The 23,957-nt window shown below is 50.4% G+C and overlaps 1 protein-coding gene across 1 annotated transcript; it reads left to right on the top strand.

Moving 5' to 3' along the window:
- Positions 1-116: 116 nt before the first annotated feature.
- On the top strand, positions 117-23,931 carry LOC131215305 (uncharacterized). The gene is made up of 7 exons (XM_058209695.1): positions 117-553; positions 10,369-10,570; positions 18,240-18,251; positions 19,524-19,707; positions 20,120-20,182; positions 20,373-20,674; positions 22,810-23,931. The coding sequence occupies exons 1-7, from the start codon at positions 117-119 to the stop codon at positions 23,929-23,931; spliced, it is 2,322 nt and encodes a 773-aa protein (XP_058065678.1).
- Positions 23,932-23,957: the final 26 nt, after the last annotated feature.

Raw genomic sequence — 23,957 nt, 5'->3', positions numbered from 1 at the left:
ATCCCCTTGTGAACCTTGTGATTATTGTTACGTAGCGTATTAACGATAAACCCTTACCGTGGGCGCTGCAAATCGGGCAGGGCCGTACACTGCGTTCTGGGGGTCCAGGGAATAAAATGTACAGTTGGGCACAAAGAATGCACCGACGGGCGGCTACGCTCGGAAGTGTGGTCACATCCTGTGGCCACCCGGGGGCACAGTATCCGCACCGACTGGAGAAGGTAAAGTTCGGTGTACCGCTGGAGGAGGTGTGCAAAAACGACATTCCCGGACCGCTGCTGGTGCTGATACTGAAGCTCAACAAGGAGGCCCCGTTCCGGAAGGACGTGTTCCGGGCACCCGGCAATCAGGGCGCGATGAAGAAGCTGATCCACTTCCTGCAGCAGGGCCGGCTGGTCAACGTGGACAACTACTCCGTCTACACGATCGCGAGCGTGCTGAAGAAGTTTCTGCGCAAACTGCCGGGCGGCGTATTTGGGCGCGAAGGCGAAGCGGAACTGTTCCAGATTGTCGACCTCGACGATGAGATCGAGCAACGGGAGAAAATTCACAGGTAAGTGGTCGCGGACGGGTTTTTATGATTCACGATACTCCGTTGTTGTTTTGACGCGGCCGCGAGTTCAGAGATAAGAGGAACCGCGGGCGCACACCATGCTGACAAACACGCGTGAATAAGGGTGCTTTACAGGATGTTGTTTACGGTGATAAACGTAACAAGTCATTCGTGTGATCCAAACGCGACACATTACACGGTGTCCGTTGGATTTGTCACAGAACGGGACAATGTTCGGAGAAACATCTCCCTTGAGTCACACCCAAGCTGGTCGTCGTTCGGCCCCGGATGTGTTGCCGGATGGGCATCTTACGATCGTTACTGAAGGGAATCGGTTTTGAGGGGCGTGTACTGGTTAACATTAGATTCGTTTATATTAAGAGAGATTACGTTGCAATCATTAAGAGAGATTACGTTTCACTCGGAATGGGTTGTTCAATGTTTTTGTTTTGTTCGCGCTTAAACAGTAATGGCATCGCTTGAGTTCAGGAACTGGTTATCGATTTTCCTATAAAAAGTTGATTTAGCGAGCCAGAACAAGAGCTTTTATGTCGGAATACATTTTTTAAAATGCCACCGACTTACCCTCAAGGACTTTAGTTTCGTTTCTAGTTCTTTGTTTCTAATGGAAATGGGTGCCACTCCAAAAGCCGCCCCGAAACACCGAAAGCACTCCGATTTGCTGCAATTGCAGTTGCGGAGTGCAGTTGCCGCAATCACGCAGTCACGAAGCAATGGCCGCCGTCGCAGTTTGTGGGCCGTCGCATTTTGCAAGCCGTCCGACTCAAGGCGATTCCGAGCGAACGCTCCCAGCGCAGCAGAGTACTCCCATGCACCAAACATTTAGCCGCAACCTATGGCCCACTTTGAGAGGCCACATCGTTGGGTGCAGTTCTTGTCATCGCCGCTGCTGACAGGCGGATGCAATAACTCGACGTAAAACAATCTGTTAATTGTTAGTCTCATCTGGACGAGCAATGTAGTCCAAAAGACAGACCGTCACTATCGGTCCCCACCGCGCTGCGGTCACAATGGCTCCGTCGTATCGTCCCACCGTGTGTCCACACGACCCGTATTTCTGGTGGGGTTGTTAATCACACTCGTTATCGAACTTGGTGTGTGACGGAAAGTTGAACGGCCGGCCGTCTCGGCAGCGGGCTGGGTGGATGGCCCAAACCGGGCGGAACGAAACACATAAAGTGTACCCTTACGCGATGTTACTATCGCTCCCGAGTCCACCGGTGAAAGCGCGGTTTCCTTCCATTTCCATTTGGCGACTCGCATGTTTTGTTTTGATTAAATTCGGAATTAATGCTTTTCCCGATTCGCTGTTTAAACCTGTTTTTCTGGGGTCCAATCTCAGGCACAACATTGACACACTGCTGCCACCGAATGGGGCTGGTTCCGTGGGTCGCGGACTTTTGACGGGCTGAAGGCCACACTACTACCCGCGTCCTCCGCCTCTGCGCAGCACTTGTTGGGGCGCTCCCGTCCCGTCCCGTAGCTATTGCGAAAGCAAGTCGTCCCAGCACGCTCCGGAGTTCCTTAGCCGAGTAAATTGGTCTTAATGCAAAATCCCCTTTTATCCACTTGCCTGCCTGCCTGCTTGCGCTGCGTATGCGCTGGATTAGGTACGAACGCTAGGCGACAGGGCACTTGACTGCTTAACCAAGTGAAGGAATTCTGCCGTTGTACTCCTCCACCGTGAGCCTAATTCAATTGAAAAATGCATCTAATCAAGCGCCCCCGGCGGACCAAGAAAAGTACGAGACTGCGAGACCGAGGGGTTCCATTACACCAATCCCGCTTGGCTGGCTTTTGGGTGCGTGGCGTACGCCCGCGTGTGCTGGTCATCGCTAGAGAGGTCTTGCCTTTTCGCAGCGATTCAGATCGAGCGGGGGGCACACCGTAAACGGACACCCGGGTGTCCGGGGCGTTTTATCAGAAGTCGGAGGCCGGCGCCGGACTGAAGGTCCGAGGTGGGAGTTTAATTTAATTTCAGTCGTCCGGCTTATCACTTATGACGCGAGATAAAGAAAACAGTCAGAAGCTTACCGGGAATCGGCGGAATGCGTGTTCCTGCGTGTGAGCAACACCAGCGCGGCAGTCCGTAGATGTCGGCAGCTGCCAACGCACATGCTGTTTGGAATTTATGTACCACACACCACCACGGTCCCGGGCCCGGTGGGGAGGCGAGCAGATCCGCCCGGGGTCAACAGCCAACGAGGCGGAGAATTTGTGTCGCGTTCTTCGCCACATTCCGTCATTCTCCCGAGCTCGTTGTTAGCCGCCATCGATGGAGCGAGCTCCCCCCCACGGGGGTCCGGATATCGGGGAATGCCTGCCAGCCGGGAACGAAACGGTAACGAACCCCTTTCGCTGCCACCCGACGCAAGGGCATGGCATGCGGGGACTAGGGTCTCCAACCGGAACTCTGTTGGTGGGGAACGAAACGATAACATACGTGTGGTGTGATTGTGGTGGCCGGGTGCATAGAACCTTCTCGCAAGACAGTGCGACGACGACGCCCCTTGCGTATGGCACAGTGTGCTTTTTATCGACGCCCTACGATTTGAATCATCCAGTCGAGCTGGGGAAGGTCGAGTTGGGTTTGACGAGGCTTTGACTCTCTTTGAAGGGGTTGGCATCGGTTGCATCAGCAAGCAGGAGTCATCGTAACGTACGAGCAAAGCGCAGAAAGCACTACCCCACAATGTGCTACGGCTTTCGACAGGATTGACTAGGTTAGGGGTTCGTCAGCTCGTGGTCGGAAGCGAGACATTAATTATCGCCGCACGCGCGCACTCACTGTCTTAATCATGATGGTGGAACCACCCTTCAAAGTGGAGCGGTGGTCCATCATTGGCTTGTGAGCGTAAAGAAAGCCCGGGCGGATGTTGCACTGCCGCGGCCGCGATGAAGTGCTTATTGTTTGTGCGCCCTCCACTTGACTCGAGCGCTCGACTTGCAACTCGTCTCCCTGTCGGCGTCTTTTAAGTACCCATTGATTTCCCAAAAGGGTCCGTTTCTCAAAATCTGCTTCAAACGGCTAACAATGAAATTTCGGTGTCGAGGTCATCGAGCATATTTGCCGGCTGCGCTGTGTCCCCTTATCGATGCTGGTCCCCCCGCAGTGTAGGCTATTGTTTTTCGAACTCTATTGGTTCCCGCTGGCACAGGCCATCATCGCTCCTGGTTAGGCGCTTCAAGGCGTTTTTAATTTGGCTGGCTGAGAAAATCGCCTCTTGTTTCTCAATTCCGGTGGCTACACGATCGCAATAGAATGGGCCAGCGTAGGGGGTGCTCCAGTGTGTCTGGGAATTGGTTCATTCTGTAGGCTGGTGGGCCGCGTCTAGCAAAGGGCCATTTGAAATCTGTTGAGAAAGAATGCTGTATCGGCCCCCCCGGGGGCCAACACGACGTTGAGGTTGAGCAACCGGTTTTCGGTTCCCTGGTGTGGTTTCTAGCGATCACCACTGCCTTGCGGCGATTAGCCGCTTTGTTGCGTCCATTTTGGTCGCTGGGCGCGCGCGATGCACTAATTGTTCCGATAACAATCGCTGGAACTTACGCCCCTTAGATTGTTCGATGGAGCTGCGTAAGCTGCGTGGTGTGAAGAAATTTCATGAAGTTGGCCAACGAATCTTGAAGTGGCGAATCAAATATCACGCCTTAGGACACGCTTGCCTTTTCTTTTTTAGCATCGCTCGTGCTCAGCTAAATGTCGCCCGGCGAACTTTTTCCCGCTCATCGTGATCGTCGGTGGCATTTGATCCATTTGATTCCCCGTGTAATAATCGATCATCCATTTAGTCACCAAGTTGAGGAAGGGTTCTCCTCCACCCGGTAGCTCATTAATAATGGGCGTGATCCCGGCGCACCGTTTTGGGCCAGCAGAATGACGTGATTAATTGAGTGGCCCGAAGCGCAACAGTCACACGACGCATTCTGGTGATCGTGATCGATGAGTATGCTGCCTGGTATGGGACGTGGACACAATGGGCTATTGTTCCAATTTCTTACGGGTTTGCTCGGAGTTTCTGGTCATTTAGTGGCCAAGTGTCGAGGGTACTTTTGACGCACAGAAATGTGCCTCCCCTAACGTATTAGCCCAGAGAAGATCCAACGAGAAGGTCCTGCCGAATGAGTAATCCTTTCGATCGGACCAAAACTTCGCTAATGAGTGGCGGCTCTTTAGCGCGCCCGCGGTCGGTGAGATAACATCGCGTGGGCTAGTTATGCCCCGGCGGGGGGTGTTATGGGAGTATTCATAAACGATGATTTATGTGCCGCCGGTGCGCGCGCGCGCCGATGCTCGGCGTCTCCCTAAACTCGCTCGTCAATCGCTGATCGCTGTCATCTGCGTTCAGCAGAGAAGTGTCGTCATCGTCCCGTCGTCGTTTCTCAACTAAGCCGCCCGGCTGTGCCAGCCGGGGGTCGGCACTAGAGCAGTGCGCGGTTGTAAATTGTTGAAATAGTTTCACCTCGTGCAACCGGCTCTCGGCGACACATAAGGCCCGATCGTCACCGTGTGCAGCTCTGCAGCTGCAGCTAGATGAGCGATACACTTTTGGCCACCAGAAGAGCGTGTTTGGTAGTGTCGATGGCACGCGGGGAAGATATTTCTATCGGGCAGCTGGTGTGTAGCAGCGTCCACACACCTGACTTTCGTGGTGGTGCTTCCAATTTAGGCGACGACAGACCCAACATCCAACATGTTAGTTGCGCTTGTTGTAGTCGCGGCACGGCGCGACGTACGAAGAAGTAGTTCGCTATGACGGGAGGAGGGACGGCCCCCCTTACCCATCAAGCGCAAGTGGACATTGCGCGCCCATTTGTCATGCAAGTGTGATAAGTGGTGTTGCCCCAGTGTGGCGTTCCTCCAAATGTGTGCCAAACTGATGACGTTCGAGAGGTGGTGGCGTCCGACAATCAGGGCCAGGCACTGGCCGGGTGGCGGGTGGCGGGTGGCGCTAAAACAACATTTTGCGCTACAACATACAACATGGGGAGCATTGGCATTTGTGGTTTCATAACACTCGGGCTCCGTGTTTGGACGTCTATTAGGAGTGGACCTGATCCAAGCACGGGGAACACAAATTGTTTTCCTTATAGGCTTTTTCGCTCTACGACCTACGGCATATTAGGATGGCGATCCTTTCTGTACTAATTTTTGCCCAGATACCGGAGCACTTCCGAACTAGTGTTAGTCTCTGTGTTGAGTATTTTATCATAAGTCTCATAAGCAGCGCATACAGAAATGGGGCGAAGGAACGTCATCTTGGCGCACGGTGATGGGTCATCGACTGATGAAACCACACACACCACAGCAGATGATGGGGCACATAGAATGGTAACGGTTGCGCCACAATCCCGTCGGGCGGTCGGTCGGTCGGTCGGTCAGCGGCACCACTTATTTCGTCGTGGCCAGGTTTTTTATGCCTTGCGCAAACATATATGGGGTAGTAAAATTGAACTTAATTAAGAGGTTAATTTTTGTGTGTGTTCCGCTTTTTATTGCACGGTCCGTGTTGGTTTCGCTCGATGGAACTCGACTCGACCCGAACACCAACGGGGAATTTAGAGGCGGTCTAGTGATGGAGGAGACGGAGGGAGTGAACCGTGCGGTTGGTTTATTATAGTCCAGGGTACATTTGTAGTAGTAAAAGTTTTCTGAACTCTCCATGGTCCAAACCAAACATATGTCGCAGTTTTTCGGGCTCACTTCTGACAGTATGTTAATCCCAACCCCTCCCCCAAGGGGACAGGGCCACTTACGCCCCCGGGAAGTAGTGTTCTAGGTTACACCTTCCTTTGAGCCCCAAGAAACACTCTGACAGCAATCCGTCTGATCGGAAATGCGAGACGCGCGCGCACCCTGTTCGGTTCATCGGTTCCTCCGTCGACGATGGAGGAGTTTGTTACCATTTTGGGATTATTGGCCCCGCGCTACTGCCGTCGGCGCTCGGCAGTCCTCCCTGCCCACCGTTTTGGTGTCCGCGGCGATGTGGCGCACCTGTAGCGCGCGCGCAGCCAGTTGCCATCTGTCGGCGAGCCGTCTTCGCCCACGAGTTTTGTCTTGCAAGACGTGACCCCAGACCAGAGACGAGCAGGACGAGGTTGAGACGGCGATGGGGTGTGCGGTGAAGCTGCGCGCGGCGCGTCGAACGACGACGATGACGAAGATGGACGGATGTTGACATTCTCCCGTCGGTCGCGTTAGATCAACCGGTGGTGGCGACGAGACAACCTCACCGAGATGCTTGGGGCGGCCGATTTTGTAACGATTTTCTACTCCCGTAAACCGATTAGTGGGGCGCGGCCCCCTTTCTGTCACACTGCATTTGTTTGACGGATCTCGTGACTTTTGCTTTCACCGCGACCCGCGCTCGTTTGTTTTATTTCGAATGATCTTGCGACCATCATCAGCTGGTTATGCGTCACTTGCATTCTCGCCCCGGTTCGTGCAGCTTGCGGGCAGACAGGCAGGTCGTTGAAGAAAATTGCCACCACCGGGGGAACCGGATGTCCCGGAGTGACACTTGGTGTCTGGTAATGGCGAATGCTTCGGCATCAATTAGCGCTATATTTTTTTTTCTAGCCGAAGGTGTTCCATTAGAATTCCACTTAAATCAGCTGCTGTCGGCAAGTATTTTCAACAACTATACGTGCCATGTGAATGCGGAACTTTCGATCTTTCCCTCCCGCGGGGGTGATCGAAAGAGAAAGTTGGAAGTCGGAAGTTAGACGAAAAAATACAATCTTTGGGACTTCCCTCGAAGGGGAGATTGTTTTTTAAATTAAAATTATTACCCTCGAGGCGGTGTCGTCACGCGAACTCTTTGTCTGCCTGTCCCGAGTGTGCCCCTGTCTAGCGATTGAAGTGATTTTATCCCCGCCGTGTAGGTGGTCGCGTGATGTGCATAATTGACCAGCCCCGGTCGGTCGGTCGGTCGGTCGGTTGTCTTCCGGTGACCGATCGCTGCGAAGACGAGAAAGTGAATTCCTTTCCATAAAAAAGTCACGGACGCCAAAATTACGGCTTGTCTTCTTTAAGAGGGTTAATTTAAAGGATGCGCTTTTTGGGGTTGGTTGTTATTGAGGTGATGGTTATTACTTGAAGTGCGTGCGACTGGACACTCCTCCCCGTAACAGGCGGGAGGTCATATTTTTCTCCTTTTATAGCATCACGCTGTGACGATGCCGTGAGTGGAATGTCGTAATGTGCAAGATACGGCGGTTCATGGCCAGTGGGTCTCGTCCCTTGGGAGAGATGAATATTAAATTAAAGTTACATCCTGTGGGCGTTTGTTGACCAGAGATGAAGATCTGCCATTTGAAAGCCTTCGCATGACGATCAGTGTGTAACCAGATAGGTTTACGTTCCCGTTTGGGATGAATCTTTTGTCGCAGTAGATCGTAATTGGATCATAATTGGAAAGTCTGTAAACCCAAAACGAAACAGTATTGTTCACATCTTTTATATTTTATGCAGTAGTCTCCACATCTCCAAAAATGTGGGTTAATTCATTCAGTTCTTTGGGAACAGCTTGAAGTCACGAAGTAATGAACCCTCAGCAGCCCTCTGTAAGATAAGGGTTTTAACGGTCTTCCGGTATAACGGTTTATAAAAACGGTCTTCCTAAAAAAAGTTATAAATTATTCTGTCGTTCATGCGTAGCATTTTAATTTTCACTTCAACATTGAGATCTCTCTATTTATGAAATTCTGAAAGTCTCGAAATTCTTCAACCAACTCTGCTGTTCGAGCCTTTCGACCAGTTTGAGCATTCCTATTTAATTCGTCGCCTTTTTCCGATATCCGAAGTCGTGTTTTGTATGTTCAGAAAACTTTTACTATGCTGTAATTCCAGAGAGATTATTTTCGAATAGCGAAATGGCATAAACATGTAAATGTTACGCGATGTTTATAAAACTCAAAGCTAGAAAAAACAAGAATGGTATGCTACAGGTAGAAAGGTATAACAAGAAAGGTATTGCTTCAAATGAACAAATTTCTGTGCAGTTTGTGTCGAGAGAAAGATTTATTCAAATATCTTTGTAGGTGTTTGGGAACCAAAATAAATCGGCGATAATTTCCGATCCACTAAAAATGGTGTGCATAAAACGATCGTACACTTAAGGTCCGTGGCTCAACGGATTGGTTTCCCGAAATCTCTTGAAAACAAAGCCGGAAGGTCTGATTATTGACCACTGGCTGTAGTCCCAGTGTCGTGCTACAATTTATTTACATGTCACTTCAACGGCTCAACACGTTATTTGACACCTAAAAGAGCGATTAGATGTGCGCCCCGTGCGGCCGTAATCGTTACCGGTGCAGCCGGTGTGGTCGGAACATGGATTTGTTAGGTTGTACGGTGGAGTGTAAAGCAGTGCGCAGAACAGGGCCCCGAACAACCGCGAAACGACGCTGCCGATGGCCGGCCGAGGAGCCACTTGAGAGGCGATGGATGGCCCCCCCTTATCTAATCTTATCTCGCGAAACCTCCTTCGAAGGGCGACCGCTGCAACAGGTTGGCCGTGCGAAGTAGCGACCCTCGGCCACGTTTTCTGATCTTGCCCGGTACAACAAACCGGTCGTCGTCACGGCACGATGCGACAACATACCCTTGGGTGGCACAAAAGGAAAGAAAAAAGGGGGCGGATGGCCTCAGAGAGGTTGTCGTGTGCCGCCGCCAGAATCATTAACATCATCAGCGCGTCCTGTACGAGGACAGTCAAAGGGTGGTCAACTGCGCCTCCCCTGTCGTGCTGTCGTGCTGGCTTATCTACAAGGTTTATTATCTTTTGGCGCTAGTGAAACCGGAAGAAGATTCTGTTTGATCGTCGTTTTTTTCGTCGCCTTTATCGAGATTAATGGCGGCGTGGCCCACTGATCAATCGCCTTCGAAGCTCAGCAGCACTGTTTTGTGGGTAATTTTGCATAGCGCCAAGTGTCCACGGTTTATCTTCTATTGCTCAACGACGACCTCGATGACGGGGCCCAACCCACCCTCGAAACTAATCCGTTGCGTTTATGCACACCATGGCCGCCGGAAAACATCGATAAACCCGATTCTTATCAACAATAGCGCGATTCGGCCCGTTGTGGTTATCTATGCCATCGGCATCGACGTTGTTGGGGATTGTGTAATGTTTTGCGTTTGTTTTGTTACCTTCATCAGTGCGATGATTGATGGGAGTATGACTCTGCCTTCCCAGCGGCCAATGATCGTTGTTTACTGATCTTCCGGCATTTTTTCGTTGGTGGAGACCAAAACCCCAATCGGAACTTACTGACTCACCGGTCGACCGACGACCGGCCTCAATTCCGAGCCTGGTCAAGGTCGTCGACGGTGTGGTTTTCCTTTTTCGCGTGTCGCGTTCGAGTTAATGTTTTACCATCGTTTTCCCGTTTGAAGCGTAGGAAATGGAAACACGCCCACGGGTGTAAGATTGTGTAAACGATCGCACATCGATCGTGCGCGGGGTTGAAGGATGAATGATGCACCGGAAACGTCGCCGGGAGGCGACATTATCGACCGCCCCAGACAGGGTGACTATGTTTACTGGGCGGGTGCGATTCATGCTAAACGGCCGATCGGTGATGGTGAATGCACCAAATTTAGAAAAGATGTCTGACGTGGCGTGGTCCAAGACCACAATCAATTTCCATTTCCAGGACTATGACCTTCGAAAAGGAGTGCTGGTGCGCTGATCGAAGATCGCCCATTTTAAACGGATACTTTTAAACTTTTACTATCCATACAGCGTCGTTTGATGTCGTTCGTTCTTTTATTTTTTCTACTTCCACAGACTACTTATGTCACTGCCAGGCCACACGCAGCGTTTGCTGGTGCTGCTGTTCGGGACGTTCCGCGTGATAGCCACCAACTCCGAGCGCGCGGACACGGGCATGACGAGCGAGGCGCTCGGGGTGTCGGTGGCGCCCAGCTTCTTCCAGTCCTGCGTCAGCGACGGCAAGACGGCCCGCATGAAGGATGTCCTACGGTTTAAGGTAAGCTTCCGCTACCACGACTGGCGAGCAGGCTGATGATGCTTACATCACCTTTACCGGAACGGGGAACGTGTTGGCTTCTGCCACAACAAAAGACGACAAAATTACAGTTGATTGTTTTATAAATGAATTTTACAGAAAAAAAAACCGCACCAATAGTGCGCTCCCATCATCATCCTGGTGATGGCAAGGTTTGAATACAATCGTCACGCCACGGCTGACGGTTCCCGGTCCCGGGGGTTTTGTCCGGAGATAAACAGTTTACGGCGTCGATCGGAGTTGATGCGAGTGTCACGTTAAGCGCGGTGGCAAATCACTGTGCCGTGGCCATTTTCGTACCGTTTTTTTTGCTTATTCGTTAATGTTGATGCAATGTTGCTTGGTTGATTTTGAATTTTTTTTAACAAAAAACCACGTACCAAACTACGCGCGCGCGCGCGCGCTTCGCCTGGTGCTGGCTGGCAAAACGCGGTTCGGTTCACCGTAATAATCGTGGCCCGCGGTAAAGAGCGTGAAAGTCAACCTCAAGGGTGACTGCGGAATTGAGTTACCTTTCGAATGTGACTTTAACGTGTGCGGGGTGTGCACGCTTATCGGTGGCCGCGTTCCGTCGTCGTTCGCTTGCCGGCTAAAAAGCCTGAGCCTCACGAGTCATGCGCGATAATTCATAAAGTGCGCTGCATAATTTCCGAGTTTACATCGGTCGTAAGTCACACGGTAATCACGGTTTTTCCCTGCTCACCTGTTTTGGGTCGCGGAAATTAATTGCCCTCTCCGTGTGTGACCGTTTGAACCGTAATCGAAAGTTTGCTAAATTGTGTGTGACCAACAACCGACGGCCTGTCTGCCTAGCGTTTGGGCGAAAGCGGCCTCCCAATTCCATTGCGAGAAATAAAACAGCCACCACCCCATAGTTGGCGCGGCCAACTCCCTTTTCTTGTGCTGCTTGTGGTACATAAATCCGATTGTCGAATCAATCGGACGCTAAATCCCGCTCGTAACTTTGGTGGTAACGCTTTCGGACGCCGGTTGTGCATCGAAAATCTATGCTCTTACGAGAGACCCGTTTTGCTTACGTAACATACCCGGCCCGGCGAAAGGAAACAGTTTGAGAAAGGAAAGAAAAAAAAAAGGGGGGCATAATTTCAAATGGTCGCCCGCTGCATAAGGCTCACGAGCCACAAATCTCTTGCATCGATCGTCGTACGGTTTTATACCGAGGTTTAAGTAATCTTTCGGCCGCCGCCACCGCCATCGCGATCATCGTCGGTGTTGTGCGCCCACCGTGTCACGATCGGCAATGTTGCACGTTTCAATCTGCGCGCGCCCGAAGTGAAAATGAAATATGCATTCGAAGGAGCAACAGTCCGACCAGCAACCAGCACTGTCTGTTGATCTCTTACTCACGGCCGTCCGGCGAAACTGGCTTAAAACCACGCTCAATATTACGGAATGACGAAGAAAAATGGTCTTCCGAATGGTTCAGTCTTCCTTGGGTGGGTCCGTGGGCTCACTTTCACCGCGGGCGCCCAGATCGTGGGCTTGGACGAACTCAAACAGCTCGATTTGTATCTCTTCTTTGTCCGTTCGGCGGACCGACATCAGTCTCCGGTCCGGTAGGGTGTGTCTAAGACTCCCCTAAGCGAGAGCCGCGATTACCCAATTTGTGTTGTGGCTCAGCGCCGTTACCATCGCGTTACGGGTGCGTTACGCGGAAAAGTCCGCGCGAAACACTATTGCTGCTGCTGCTGCAATGAACCCATAAGACTCCATCCATCGTCGCCTCGCAAGATTAGCGATTTGTTGTAGCGCGCAGATGCGATCGCAATCGCGATGACGTGATCGACGGGAACGGAAGAGCGCGAGCCGGAGCGCCACTCGAGCGTTACCGCATCGGCGCCAAAATGCAATTTTATGCACATCTCACCGTAATGGGGCGGAAAAGTGTTCTGTTTTTTTTTGCGGCGAGATGCGATCGATACGCGGCCACCAGCCAGCCAGGACGGACGTTCTGCTTCCCGACGGCTGGCAGGGCGCGTTGAACCGAGATTCGATGTTTAATCGGTGGGTTGCTCGGGGTGGACCGAAGTGCTTAAAATGAGGCTATTTTTTGTGATTTTCTTGCGCAATTACTTTCTCCGTTGGCGAGCCCATCGCACACGTGCCTTTGGACCACGTGCTTTTTTGTGCTGAATGGATCGTCCGTTAGCTGGCACCGGCATCGAGAGCATCGGCCGGCCGGGTTCGATGGAATGGAATTGTGTTGTTGGAAGCATTTATGGCCGATCGTTCACACTGGGCTGTAGGAGCTATTAAATGTATTTTGAAAGAGGTTTCATAATGTTAAATGGCCACATTTAATGGTTTCAATGAAGCGGCAGTGTTGCAATACCGTTTAACTAGGCACGGGTGCTGTAACCAATGGTTGCATCCAAACGAGATCCATCCGTTTTAAGCCACACATGCCGTTCGGGTGAGTTGGTTATTTTATCATGGTACTCATGGTACGGTAACATCTTGTTTAGGCTTCGATTTAAAAAAACTGAGATAAATCCGAGGTTTTATTAAAATCTTAACAATGCATTGAATGATGTCGCCGGTTTCGCTTGGAGTCGATCTACGAACATTTGAATGCAGTCCACAAATCCTTAAAGATTGCGAACCCTGGCCGACTGGCATCTAAGCGATCGGGAACATTTAACGACGAGCGGACCCTTTTTTCCGGAAAAGTGAAAGTGTTTCTGGCATTAAATTTCCACAATGTTTGAAAATTTACGGTGGCTCGTATTTTATGTTCACCAATTACCGATCTTTGACTCTTGATTGAAGTTCCGCTTCGTTCGAATCTCAACCCGCTTGTCCGCTTTCAGGAGTTTCGCCCGAATTACGGTACGGTGACCGGGCTAGGGAGAAATGCAGTTCATTAATTTACTTCTTCAGCTTTTCGGTGGAAGATTCATCGAAAGAAAATATTGATTTTCTGCTCCGCTAGCTTCCCTCTATTTGGCGTGTTTTTATTTCGCCGTTTCTCGCCACGCATCGATGGCGCGTTCCGTGCCGGAGCAATTCAATTCAGCCAGCCAGCGAGAGCACCGCAAACTTGTGTTGTCTAAATGTTTCTCCTAATTCGCTTATGTGCCACTTTAACCACCCCGGCAACGCGGTCTGTGCGTGTTTCTTTGCTTTGGAAGTAAGAGATCAACCGCGAGTGGCAGAGAGAGAGAAGCCGAAGACATATCACCCAGCGCCGACCGCGATCGTTATGGCCTTGCCCTCGATGCTCTCTTCTAAATCAATTTTTCCCCAAAAATTGAAACCCCATTTCGGGTACGGGTCCCTTCCGGCCAATGCGTTCCCGCCGGGTGGCTGGGGAAAGTTTTATTTTTACCACCCAAAACTCACCCACGATCTGGGGACGGCGATGACGGCGGGAGGACCGGCCTTTTTGTCCCGTGGTGGTGGCGGCGGTCGGAATCATCGGTATCGTCGGTCCCCATGGGGCCCCGGCCCCGGATGTTCACTGTTGCCATCTGTTTGTTTTCAAGATCGCGCGTCCCGAGGGTCGATTTCGCGCGTCGTCGTCGTCGTCGTCGTCTCCACGTTGTCTCGCTTGGAACCCGCTTTGGGGGTGGTGGGCGAATTTCGCGAGAGTGGGTGGGTGGGCTGTGGGTGCTAAATCAAGTCAAGTGTCGGGGCGGGTGATCGACTCGAAGCTGTATCTTTTACGCCCCGTGTTTTGTTGTTGTTCTATTTGCTTAACTTGAAGGTTCCGTCGTGTCATGGATCGACTGGCGAGCCGTGCCACTATCGGAGAGTTTGAGTGGAAGCGCACGTGCGACGTCCGCCGTAGGTTCCGATGTTGGGAAGTTGCTGTTTTAAACTTTGTGTCATTTACATATGCCACATTAAAATCTACATCAGTCGAGCTGAGTTGCTCATTGTGAGGGGCACAAGACAGGACGGTACTAAGTTGAGGCAATAATTGCAAGATGTTGTCGACGTCTCCGCACAATGTCGATCTTAGATTGTGTGCAGTAAGAACGACGATACGCATAAATCAGACATCAGACTCATGAATGATCATGAATATCGCTGGACCGCGAAGATCACGAATGAATATCGATCGACTAGAAAATGCAGCCACACGAATGGCTTCCCATTCAGATATGCTTAGGAGGACGTACGTAACTCTAGTTTGATTGCTTGAGCGGCAGTTCAACTCTAGAATTTATGATTTTTGGACCAGTCATTAAAGCCAGTGATTTGGGCAAATCGTAATAATAATCGTACCTCATTCCAAATCAATCTGTTCATAGCTTCAGAACTCGAAGATCACTTCCTGCCTGGCGTGTCCGTCTCGATCCACCGGGATGCTTCCCGCTGTGATCGTCACGCACTTATCACTTCAAGATTCTTTGCAAACGAAACTGGGTAGTGCAGTCCCAGTTAGTTCACGATTTCCGAGATCGCCCTTCACGTGGGTAGCTCGCGCCTCGCCCCCGGGGGGCTGAGGCTGATGCTAATCGTCGCGAATTTGTTTAAATTCAACTCGTCACCGAGAGGTGGTTGTTGCATGCGGCCAGCCTGGCGGCGGCAGCAGCAGCAAACACACGTCGCTAAGTGGCGTCGGTGACGGCCACTTGGCCGAAGGGTGCGCCAGCAGAGAGCGCGCACCGTCGATCGCGGCGGTTCCACGCCGGGGACCAGATTCCTGATGTGGACGCGGGTTCTTCGCGTCTAAACTTAGAAACAGGGGCATCATCGCCGTCACACCCGGCGCACTGCACTGCAGCTGCAGTCCGAGGGAAGCAAGTGACAAGGTTGCGCTGCCTCTGATTGCGCCATGGCGTATGCTCTGGCGCATGCAGTAACCTCGTCTGTTGCTCGTCTGCAGCTGGCTGGCTGGCGGCTGGCGGGCTGGTCTACTGTGAGCGTTGACGTCACTGGCCGCTGGCGCCGCAATTTGTACGGTCATTTGTTTGTTTATTTATTTGTTTGTCGTCTTCGAGCAGCAGCAGCAGCAGCCCTGGGGTACCCGGTTCTCGGGCCGGTAGAGCTCGTTAAACATTGGATCCGACCGTGCCACGACACATTAGCATGGGGCGTTCGCGCCGGCCCTTCTAACCCTTTCGCTCAGAAGGTTGATCCGCATCGGAAGATTGGAAGAAGATCTTGACGGGTTTCTGACAGACAGCTCACGGAAGGAGGTGTCTATGGATCTTTCACAGAAGCGATGGGGACCTCGTATATGGTGGCTTTCCATCGGAACCAGTCCGGACTGGTGCGATGTGCTCATCTTCTCGCTCTCAGATGATCAAGAATTAATTTCCCAGTGGCGGGCGCGCTGAGTAGCTTGTCGGAACGGAAATGTTTACACGCGCATGTCCTGCTAAATACCCTGCGCTGGCTTCCGGTTTTTAACCCGCCCACTAATGGCCGGATGTCCAAATCGGAAGTGAAAGTGTCATGATTTACCGTGTTAAGCTTTGCTCGGCGGAACGACCGGCGTCAACGGCGCAGGGTGTTGGCCATTTGCTATGCTATGCGATCCAGGCGAATGAACACCATCGCCGGGCGGTCGTAATTCACTTTCAGCTCCCAGAGGCACGGGACCTACGGTGCTGCTGTTTCTTCATGCGAAACGACTAAACGGTTAATCGGGGTGCGCGCGCATAGTAATGTCGGTGCGGAGCGTAATCTCTAATAACTGGGTGCCATTTGTGGGTCGCTTCGAAAGCGCCGTGTGACCCCCTCAGACAACGATGCAACACGGTGACGACCACTCCCACACACTCCATGGTCGAGAGGTGCATTACTTTTTCGCTTTTGCTCGGCTGGGACTCGAAAACTTTCCCTTCACGCCTTCGCGGCGTTTTCGGCGAAGAAAATCTTTGGCCCATTTCATTCGTTCATAAAGGATCGTAAAACGTAGATAAACTAAAAGCATTTAATGTCTCAACCACTAATGGAATTCTGAGTTTGGAGCAATTCTATCAGAATGTGTTCCGTGAATACAATAAGCAAATGTTTGTAGAATGTTAGTCATTCTTGTCACAAAATTCTATTGGAATTTGGAACGAACGTTCATTCAAAATACTTTACCAATAGCCAATCAACACTGATAGTTTAGTGTAGAAGATTGCATTTTGCTTAAATATTGTTTGCTCCAAAAAATTATCTAATTTTTTTTGCCACAATCTAAAACATTTGCTACCATCAAACAATGTTATGGACGCGATCGGTGTTCCACAAACTTTCACCAACATTTGCGAAATGGTTTGCAGAAATATTTGTGGGCAACAACACCCCTGCAAAGTTACGCCAAATCGGCCGCCGCCCAAGCGTGTTTTTTGTTCGCATTTTTTGGATGTCCACAACACGCCGCAGCACCATTTAGATGTTCTCGCGAGCCGACAGGAGGGTACCGTTTTGCCGATGGACGATAGTCTCTATTGGTTTGTGGTGGCGAATTGCACATAAATTTATTGTGCCGAGTTTGTTGCCTCCGCGGGCGAGTTATGACGGCCGCCGGGTTGGGTAGGAATTTTGCACCATCGCTGGTTGATGAAATTTCGGCTTCAGCTGGGGATTGAGCCGTTATGGATTGGTGGCTTTCGGGGCTAAACGGGGCAGAAACGGCGTGACCGCCAACGATTTTCATTCTTTCCCGCCCCGTTGAAGGTTGTGTGTTTCACGAGCCTCGTTTCGTGCGTCTCTCACGATTGCTGCCCAATTTCATAACAGTAGCGTGAGCGTGCAACAACGGCTCATGTTTTGCATTTTTATCGTGGTTTAGGCTTAATTTTGCACTTTGTTTTCAGCAACTTTATTGAGCCCCTTTTAGTGCGTGTGGGGCTATTGCTTCGGTTGTGTAGTTTCACTCTAATTTCCGTTGGACAGTGAAAACGGCTCTATCGATATGGCGGAAAGCGCGCTCGATTTGCTCGATTGTTGCTCTGTCTCTCTCCGTATGCTACAAAAGCTTTGGCGTGGCCTCGAAGTGTCTCGCTGTTGCGCTTTATCGCTCCATGTCGAAAGATAATTCATCAAAGTGATAATGCTTCTAAACGATTTGCTTTTATCTCTTTCTCTTTTTCTCGTCCTCTCTTTCATTTTCCTCATTTTTCCAACTTGCATCCCTCGTTTCTAACAAACCAAACATCCTCACAACACTATACTATCACCATCATCACCATCGTCGAACATCATCATCACCGTGCACAATCAACAACCACTTACCACCGGCGGCGGCGTTGTGCGCGCACTCCGTTCCGAAAACCGATCGATCATTTACCGATCCGATCATCCCCATGGCTGTTTGGGTACAAAATCTACAAAATCTGACCGAAAAAAATAATCGAAAATTGGAAACAAACAAACAATTTCACTGCGCGGGTCCGCAATTGGTCCACAACAACCGAACCGCCACCCGAATTCAAACAAATCACACCACTCTCTACACCGCTGCCGCAATTGTTGCTGCTGCCGTGCTGCTGCTTGCTACATAATATGGCGCACCCTACATTCAATTGACGAATTGGAAATCGGAACAAACAAAAAAAAAACACTAACCTTACGCACACGCTGGTTGTTGTCGGGTTGTTCTTGGGGAAACGCTTCCACCCATCCATCAACTCGAAACAACCGTCAACACGCCGCCGCATCGCAGGCGGAAGTTCACGTAAGTGACCCAAGAACTCTCCGGTTCAAAACACATGCACACTAACTTCGTGTATTCTATACTACTTTGTTGCTCTTGCCCTGAGTGGCCAGTTAGACACAGGGCGGGTTATCCACGTTTCCTTATCGTTTCCCGGTGCCTTTCTGTTAGCTCCTCCATGGGTTTGTAGTTTTTTGTTAGATGTTATTCAATTGTTGGATTCTCGTTTTTCTAACATTTGTACCGCTAAGTGTTACTACCTATCTTCCTCTGTGCTTTCACATACACCGGCCGCTTGTTGGAGGCCTCGAACGACGCCTGTGGTAGTTTGAACCATTTACCACCCACAGGGGCGCAGGGCGAAACAATCATAACAAACTCGGGCGCCCTCTAGATCACCTGTTTGTTGGGGGGTATCCTCAGTAGTACGGAAAAGAGCACAACTGCCCGCTTGGTAGAAACACGCGATCCTTCTCTAGCTCCTTCTCTTCACTGGTTCACTGTTAATCGCTGAGACTGTTAATTTGTTCTCGATCTTCACCATCTGTTCGCTCGGTAGTAGTGTTGGCTGTTTGACCGTTTTTTAATGTGCGTCTGTAGTTTGGTTGTACTTTCTCCATTATTGTTTCTATCTCTACACGACGGCGGCAGCTTTAGCGTGGTTTGGACTGTCATTCCAGCACTTACCAATATTTATGTCTAAGAGTTTCGCTCCCTTGCTCTCTTTCTCTATCTCTAGCACAGAGACTGTTTAGAAAATAACTCCCTCTTTTATCGCCATTATTTTATGACCAATTTCCGTACATCGCTCCGATGGTAGTTTGAACAATTTTCTTCCGTAGCTAGCCGTTCTGTGACCGGATATAAGTACTTGCTTGCATATGCAGTGTTTGTCCTATTAACCTACCGAATCTCTCCACCGTCGAGCGTATGTGACGTCCGTAGTTTTCAGTACCCTACTCTGTCTGCTTTCTGTTCGGTCTCTCACTTTCTCACTCTATTCCCATCTATCTATCTCTCCGAGTCTTCCTTCTGCTATCAGTATCTTTACTTACGCCCCAATCTATGTAAGCTAGTGTTTCCTCGAATTATGTTACAACAAACATTGTTCATTGGCTTGTTCCCTATTGTGTGAGAAGCGTCGTAAGCTCGGTTCTGTTACACCGCCAAATACTCGTTAGGCGTATGCTCGATAGCCCTTGGAATGGTTCCTTCGTGAAAAATCCTAGTTCCCATTGAGATGTGTAGAAGTGACCTAATGCTAACCATGTTGTGCCCCTTGTCCCATTGCAGGTAGCGACGAAAATCATGAAACAAATGATCGAACAGTTTACGGACTGCTATCTGTTTGGCCGTGTTAATTACGAGTATTACGTGCGCGTCACCGGGCGCGTCCTGAGAGTACAAGACGAGTGGATATGCTCCTTTCGCTATCCACCGCCGCCACGAGGCAAAACAGCGCAACAACACTATGCATGTAAGTAAGCGGACGCCGGGATCAGTTTGGATGTACGCCTCAAGGAAGCAATAGATCCTAAGGGGTCCCTCAGGCAGAGGTGTATCTTGGTTGGTGTGCGTAGGCGCGGTTAGGCGACACTTTTAATAATCTAGGCACTAAAGCTTTTAGCGGCTCGTTGGCTAGCTAATCGATACTAAACGCGTTTTTCTCGTTCTAATTCTTCTTTCTCTTTTTTCTGCGCTCACGGACGATGGTGTGTGTTATCGTTTTTCTTGATCACCTGCTGCTTGATCGGTGCTGCTTCGCATTCAAACAATCGTGGTTTGGTGGGAAAATGACACAAACCGGACGGGGCCAACACACACCTGGAACGACGGTGCTGGTGGACATCACACACTGATGGGGTGCTGTGGAAACATTCGCTGCACAGTAAAATTAGCATTGCAGACCGAGAAAACCTGGCTGCAGTGCGAGTGCGAACGATGGGGGCTAAGTATGTTTTCGATCGTAACTTTCGACCGTTTCCAAACGCCCCGTGGCTAATGATTAACTGAATCGAAAGTGAAAGAAAGATCTCTCTTAGTTTTTGCTAATTTTCTTTACCTTTTCTTCTTTCGTTTTCGTGTTCTTGTTGGGGCTTCCCGAATATGATGTCCTTCCGCCGTGCGTGGCGCCCGGTACAGTCGCCCAGGAGGAATCGCACTCGACGCCGGCCCTGCTGACGACGGGCGGCCCGAACGTAGGTAACTCGGCTGTATCACTCGGCATCATTCCAGAGCACTCACTGCTTGAATCGTGCGCCCGGCTTTCCGTGTCGCTTGAAGGGCCGGGTATATTTAATGTGCAAAAGACCAGCTGCTCCTCGTCATCGCACTCGTCCTCGTCGACCACGCGGTCCGGTTCCCAGCATCACATGACGCTGGAGGAACTGCAGGCCGTCAATCGGTACGCGGAAAGTACCAAGAGCCTTTCCTACCTACCTCAGGTGAGGGATGAACTGCTTATCATGTAGTGTGTGCTGGAGTTCTCGTGCGTGTGTGGGTGTGTGTTTTTGTGCGTGTGAGCCTGGCTGTCTGCTTGTGGACCGGTTTGAAGCGAGCGCCTTGAGCTATGCTGAGCTTTTGATTTGCCCCAGCGATCCTTCGGAGGAGATTAATGCTTTACGCAGTATAATCAGAACACAAAAAAAACACGCACACATACGCACATAATACATATACACTGGTGTGTGCAGAGGCACAACCATAGGCGGCAACACTTTCGGACACTCACGATCACCTACCGTTTTAACCATCATACCACAACGCACACATTTAGCTTGTTTCGTTTGCTCTCTTCTATTAGACCACTTAAGATCGGTAACAATTGCCTCAATAGAGTACAATAATGGCGATCGGTTCCAGTACGTAGCTTTTGGTTGTTTGACGCCTTATCGATCCTTCATCTTGTACATATGGAACTCTCTTAGTTCAGTCCCGTTAGGTGTTTTCGTAGCAGTTTTCGAACGTTAAGTCGAGCCAACAAAATAGCTTTCAATAATCACTCACTAATGCCATGGACTCAAGGGAACGTAACAATCTCATCGCAGACTTCAAGCCCTGGAAACTCATTCCGTTGGTGAACTGTGCAAGAAAAGTCTATCTCAAATTGCGGACGATTGCGTTTTTCGTAAGCCAGAGAAACCGGATTGAAATTAGCTTCTCAGAGCTCACGTTTGGAGCATCTCGTACTGGCGTAGTTCCTTTTACCGACAAACGTTATTATTCTAGACGAATAGATGAATTGATTACAGTGATAGTAAACTGTATGGTAAACGTAAGAGTAGTGGCACAGATAATAAGTTTAAGCTATCTTATATTTGACGTCCAGGATTTGATAACGCTCATCCGTAACAGCCGCCGATTTATTAGTGCTGCTATCGTAGAAAGGCGTAATTCAGCACTTCGTATAAATTTGACTAACCAACACCAACACTGCATCATACAAACACAGTATACGGCCACATCTGCACAGGAACACTTTTTGACAATTTCAATTCCTCGGACTTTAGTTGTAATTGGTAATAATTTCGTGCCCTTAACCAAATAGTCACCGTTGCTGTCTACCAAAAACATGGACTTACGTAGCATAAGAATTGCTGTCGTTGAAGCAAAGAACTCTCCATCTTGACCTCTACTAAATTGTACCCCAATAAAGGTTTTATTGAACAATTTAACGTTTTCGCACACAACTGATTTATTTACCAGGGCTTTACAGGGGCAGCAGACAGAGACAGCAATCTGGGGATGGGACGCGTAATTTCTAGTCCCTCTCACTGCACGCAGGATAGATTTAACGCACTTTTATTCATCGTAAACGTATATTTGTTGTCCACCATTTCGTAGATTCGAACAATCGAGAGGTTGCCGAGCTTTTTTCCATTGTGGAGATCATCCCCGTAGACTGCTTAGGCGCTTCTGCTTCTTCAAAATGAGGCTGATTTACGGCCGAACGAAGACGAGCGCGTAGAGAGGCATATTTTGAAGAAAGAACTAAATGAACATCGCGATTCACATCTAACCCACCTCAGTTATGTTTTACGATAATGTCTTTGACAACTTGACTAAATTAACGAACACTGTACAGCTTTAACTAATTGCGCTGAATGTGGACATTATGTTTATGGCCGTGCATCAATAATAAATAACCGTTGCCGTTTGCCGATAGTATTAGTAGTAGCCGGTAGTATCTACGGTAGTGTTTCGTTGGATTATTGTAGCGGTTTAACGTAGACATGTGTTGAAATGTTAGACAAAACATTCGAGTTGTGTTAATAACTAACATAGTTCACGCAATAACGTTGGCATAACCGAAATTGGGCTTAGCACCGAAGGCAAACTTCAACACTTCAACCGTGCTCCATTTTCTTCTCTCTTTTTATATTGCGCACTCCTGCGATGTGTTTGGCGATCTGATCTGATCCCACCCGCGCGCCCCGTATGTCTGTGTGTGTGTGGTGTATGTGTGTTCGGCGCGTTTCTTTGCCCGGTCTTGATCTCGAACATTCCACCGAACATCTGCCACGGGCATCAAATTGGTGGCTGCGATGCTTTCCGTCGGCCGCGCCCACACCCTCTCTAGGTACACGAGCGACAGGCGGCCAGGATGCGAACGCGGTCCGAGTGGTTTCTGGGGGCACGCGGCAGCTCGCTGGAGCTGTGCCACGATGGCGGCGGTGGCGGTACCAGCTCGCTGATCCATCCACCGATCGTCACCTCGACGCCGATCCCGGGAACCGTTGGTCATCATCCGCACGGAATAATCGGTACCTATGCTAGTATAGATAATCTGAACGATCTCGTTGTTGTTGTCGTTGATGTTAACCAAGACCAACAGAGCCACAAACAATACGATCACAATCACCACGACGGCGACAACCATTGTTACCACCATAACCATCATCCTGATCACCAACTTCATCATCATGATAATCCTACCGAGAACTCACCCGAGCTGCCAGGGAGCAATAGTGAAGCTCCCCAAACGCACACTAATAACAGCGATGATAGTGTAGAACGCTCTCACGATGGTGTGCTGTCGTCGTGTCGTCCGCCTAACCCTTCCAATCCTAACGACAATCGCGGTCGGCCTAGCGGTGGTGACCGTTCGCTCGGGAAGGATTCGATTTCTGACAGTGACGAAAGCGGCCCAATGGCGATCGATGAGACCGACGGCGACGAGCACGATTTTGCCATTTCCCAGGGCCATCATTTCGATCAGCGGGCCGAAAATCGTCGCCGTCGTCGCCGTCGCGCTCTCCTTCGCCGTGGGTCGTACGATCAGATCGTCGTGTCCTCCGGGACCGTCCTGCCTAGTGCAGAGTCACAGGAGTGCCCTGGTGTGAGTGGTGGCTCCACACGGCCTGGTTCGGCTCCGGTCATAGGGCGGGAGCTGGGCGGGAAGAGAAAACCCACAAACAATCCGCAAACCCATTCCGGGCCGCCCACTTCTCAACGAGCGGTATCGGCACATCCCGCCACCTACAGTCCCGATCCCGATCCAAGTGCTTATCGCCACTTGGATGTGAGTAGCGCCAACGATGAGTCCTTTCCAATCGATCGATTTGGTAGCCGTCGCCGCCCGTCTATGCAGCGTAACCGTAGCCACAGCTCGGCTACGCTCAGAAGCGGAAGCTCCAGGACGATCTCCCGGCAGAGCAATCTGTCGGCGATCGTGTTTTCGGTGTTGGACTTTCTGTTCTAGAGCGTCCGCATTCGCTTGGGATGGAA

The sequence above is a fragment of the Anopheles bellator genome, chromosome 1 (assembly GCF_943735745.2).
Source record: "Anopheles bellator chromosome 1, idAnoBellAS_SP24_06.2, whole genome shotgun sequence".
NCBI classification, from domain to species: domain Eukaryota; kingdom Metazoa; phylum Arthropoda; class Insecta; order Diptera; family Culicidae; genus Anopheles; species Anopheles bellator.
Note: the sequence above shows the minus strand (reverse complement) of the source record. Positions and strands in the feature narration are given on the sequence as shown.

Bases quoted from the DNA above. Each gene is read 5' to 3' on its own strand.
- LOC131215305 (XM_058209695.1), top strand. From the start codon at position 117: ATGTACAGTTGGGCACAAAGAATGCACCGACGGGCGGCTACGCTCGGA. The intron at 19,708-20,119 runs GTAAGTAAGCGG...TTCGCTGCACAG, and splicing joins AGCGCAACAACACTATGCAT to TAAAATTAGCATTGCAGACC. The intron at 20,183-20,372 runs GTATGTTTTCGA...CGCCCGGTACAG, and splicing joins GTGCGAACGATGGGGGCTAA to TCGCCCAGGAGGAATCGCAC.